Below are 3,608 nucleotides of genomic sequence, written 5' to 3'. Positions count from 1 at the left end.
ATTGGCTAGGTGTCACTTGGGAGCCTCCGACAAAATTGTGGAGTTGAACCAAGGAGTTTGTAAGGGCAAGGAGATCGTCTACTTCGTGAAGATCTACCGCTAGTGAGGCAAGTCCTTCGTGGGCGACGGCCATGGTGGGATAGACAAGGTTGCTTCTTCGTGGACCCTTCGTGGGTGGAGCCCTCCGTGGACTCGCGCAACCGTTACCCTTTGTGGGTTGAAGTCTCCATCAACGTGGATGTACGATAGCACCACCTATAGGAACCACGCCAAAACATCCGTGTCTCCAATTGCGTTTGAATCTTCCAAACCCTTCCCTTTACTTTCTTGCAAGTTGCATGCTTTAATTTCCGCTGCCTATATACTCTTTGCATGCTTGCTTGAATTGTGTGATGATTGCTTGACTTATCCTAAGATAGCTAAAATCTGCCAAACTCTAAAATTGGGAAAATGTCAAGTTTTTAATTGGTCAAGTAGTCTAATCACCCCCCCCCCCTCTAGACATACTTCAAGGTCCTACACGGTGGCTTGCGCTTGGCGGTCCATGGCTGCAGAGAGAGCGCGAATTGGTCCGTCGTAACTCGACCACCGGCCAGCAACTTGTTGCGTGTGTCCATGTCCATGCATAGGACCAAGAAGTCCTCTGGATAGTATGCTCGTATCAAGAAGTCCAGCAGGTCAAGCTCGAATTCCGCGATAATTGCAGCCGCCGCAGACGAGAGGCCCAGCGCTTGGCGCGGGCCGCCGACAATGACTAGGACAGCCCGTGACAGCTGCGCCTCCAGCATGCGAAGATTCGCGCTTATCTCTAGGAAGAAGCAATCGGCCAGCTCCGGCACCGCGAAGGACTCCGACTAGTGCGGCTCCACAGGCACAGAGAACTGGGGTCCGCGCGCTCTCCATGGACCCCGTGTTAGTCACCTGACTCCACGTCCACTCAAGATGCACCGCACCGGTGGGAGGAGGCCCTGGCGGCGGCGGTGGCAGCACCTCAAGCCCAGGCGATGGAGCGAAGCGCACGGCCCCGGGCGGCGGCAGGCCTGGCGGTGGCGGAGGCGGTGCTGGGGGCCTATGTGAGTGGCAGTCGTGGCCGAGTCATGGCGGAGTAGCGGCAGCGGGTGCGGGGGTAGGGACACCAGGGACGAGCTGCGTGGCCGCTTGCAGCCACACGAGATGTGGTTGGCACCCCCGCATCGAACGCAGCGAGTGGGGTTGGTGCACTCCACCGAGATGTGGCCATCGCGCTGCTGTAGTTGTAGCAGCATCCGTGAAGCGCCGCTTGGAGCCTCGAGTCCGGGCGCGGCTGGGAGGCAAGGATGTTGCACGACCACCTAGGGGGCATGGGCCGCCGCGGAGGGAAGCGCGGTCCGAAGACCCTGCGGCGGCGGTCCTGCTTGGTCTGCCACCCCGCGGTCGTGGCCGCCTGCGACGGGGGGCGGCAGGGGCCTGCCGCCTCCGTGCCACCCTGGACGATGAGGCCAAATGCGGAGCCGACGATCTGTGGAATGATGAGGGAGCGGAGTCGGGGCCGTGACGGTGGGGTGGGGGCGTGGAGCTCCGATGAGGGAGACCCGGGAAGCCATGCACGCGGGTGGGTGGGCACCGCCTCTAGAGCAGAGGGCAGCGCGGTGGGTGGCCGCTGGAGACAGGGTGGCTTCCGGTGCAGCGCATAGGGCAGGGGAAGTGGGAGGGCGGGGTCGGCTCCCGGTTACTAGTTTCGGGTCAAGTTGTATTAAATGGAAGACACTTATTTTAGGACGAATGAAGTTTTTTTTTTTGCAGGGTGAACATGTCAGATTTAAATCACAATGAAATTAAGTCATCCTCGTGTGCAGGCGGGCATTTTCGAAGGTTAGGTGTGCGCGTGATTGATCAAGCAAGTACCAATACATCAGCTACGAAGGAATAATATTATTACGCTGTTAATGATAGTGCATGAGCGGTCAAAGGCTCAAAGCCAATAACGAACTTAGGTAATCCCCGCAAAAAAAATGAGCTTAGGTAATACGAGTCCCATTCAGCATACCAATAAACTCTCATTGTACATATCTGATTGTTATGATAGAGGAGTGATCAAAGGGAAATAGCACAGGAATGACATATTCTATTTTTTTTATCGCAGATGGAATGCAATAGACATGATGTTAAGCGTAGTGAGGCATAGGTCATGCATGCTTCAGCAGGGTGATTCCTCCTCCCCCTCATCCAGGAACAGCTCGGTAAGGCCTGAGAAATGAACCTTGAACAGCCACGGAGCTCCTATGTGGAGGCCGAGCTGGATACAGGCACATGCCAAACCAACCAGGTTTGGTACCTGAATATGAATGAAACACACGTGTATTATAACCCTGGGTAGTGTTCATGCTCATACACTGATAAAAGATTCCAAGACACACATGTTCCATATCAGCTAGAGCAGCAGAAACTTACCATGATGTACCAATCCGACTGTATGCCAGAAATCACAGCCCATATGATGCTGTTGAGGAACGAGGTAGAGGTAAGGAGCAGAGGTGGCATGTACTTTCGCTTGCGGAGTTTGATGACTTTAACCTGCATGAGGACAGTTGGAGAAAGCATAAGTGTGTCAGATGAGACCGTAGTTAAACCTGCATATTCCTGCCGAGGGGAGAAGAATGATGCGTACCACGTCAATCATTGGGACGATGTACAGAGCACTCCCACAGATGGCACAGAGCAGCCTGTAAGCTGTGGCACTGGTCAGGTAACATATGCCGCCCAGGATAAGGATCAAGAGCCCAGGCACGATGGATCGAAGCAGATTGGCCCGACGACGGTCCGCTGCTGAAGCAATACTGATGAAGATAGCAGTATAAACCAGTTCCAGCAGCACCCCGCCGCCGTTGAAGTACATGAGAACCACATCTCCCTTGGTCACCATCACATACAACACTCGCAGCACACCGTTGAACGACATTGCCAGGTACAAGTAGGGCGTGTAGCATGCCACCTTCTTGTTCCAGACGAAGGTGATCCTGTAAAATTCGGCATGGAGTGGAGCAAAGTTAAGAATCCATTTCAAACGCTACATTAAACCACTATCTTCACACTAGAAAGCCATTTCAGGATGTGACAACACAATCAAATTCTGAATTTGCAACTTTCATCCTTAGTATATGTTCATTCTTGTTGAAGGAAGTTTATCATCCATTCTGCATGTTACTAGAAGTATATATAACAAAACAGCATGGATCGATCGGTGCTAAGTAAGTACGGAGTAGTAGTTTGTGGTCATCGATCTGTAAACATACCCAGGCGCCAACAGAATGAACCCCATGCTGACATATCCAGTCCACCGCAGAAACATCTCGAAATCCATGCCTCCAACCACCTAGTACGTTAATTAAATATTAACACCGGATGTCAATTAAACAACCGTAGAGGTAGAGGCTGTAAGAATCAAAGAAAAATACTCCTTCCTTGAGCGGGAAAAAAAAACAAGAACAATTTCCTCTTGTCAAAAATCAAAAAGAAAAAATGCCATAAATGGGAAAAGTGCGTATGAACAAATCCGCCCAGAATATTATGCAAATTGGCATGCTCTCAGTCCCTAGCTCCCTCCTTCCAGTATAGGCATGCAAAATGCT

At 52.1% G+C, this 3,608-nt stretch overlaps 1 protein-coding gene across 1 annotated transcript; it reads right to left on the bottom strand.

The window, feature by feature from the left end:
* Nucleotides 1-2,082: 2,082 nt before the first annotated feature.
* Nucleotides 2,083-2,970, bottom strand: LOC123156292 (bidirectional sugar transporter SWEET5). Its single transcript, XM_044574431.1, has 3 exons — nt 2,648-2,970; nt 2,431-2,553; nt 2,083-2,314 (listed from the first exon to the last, which is right to left on the bottom strand). The coding sequence occupies exons 1-3, from the start codon at nt 2,936-2,938 to the stop codon at nt 2,177-2,179; spliced, it is 552 nt and encodes a 183-aa protein (XP_044430366.1). The 5' UTR covers nt 2,939-2,970; the 3' UTR covers nt 2,083-2,176.
* Nucleotides 2,971-3,608: the final 638 nt, after the last annotated feature.

Source organism: Triticum aestivum, chromosome 7B (assembly GCF_018294505.1).
Source record: "Triticum aestivum cultivar Chinese Spring chromosome 7B, IWGSC CS RefSeq v2.1, whole genome shotgun sequence".
Lineage (NCBI taxonomy): Eukaryota > Viridiplantae > Streptophyta > Magnoliopsida > Poales > Poaceae > Triticum > Triticum aestivum.
Note: the sequence above shows the minus strand (reverse complement) of the source record. Positions and strands in the feature narration are given on the sequence as shown.

What these genes read in the sequence shown, in the direction of transcription:
- LOC123156292 (XM_044574431.1), bottom strand. Translation starts at nt 2,938, where the DNA reads ATGTCGTTCAACGGTGTGCTGCGAGTGTTGTATGTGATGGTGACCAAG. An exon ending in TCGTCCCAATGATTGACGTG is followed by an intron (nt 2,554 to 2,647) that starts GTACGCATCATT and finishes GTCCTCATGCAG; the next exon opens with GTTAAAGTCATCAAACTCCG. An exon ending in AGTCGGATTGGTACATCATG is followed by an intron (nt 2,315 to 2,430) that starts GTAAGTTTCTGC and finishes ATTCATATTCAG; the next exon opens with GTACCAAACCTGGTTGGTTT.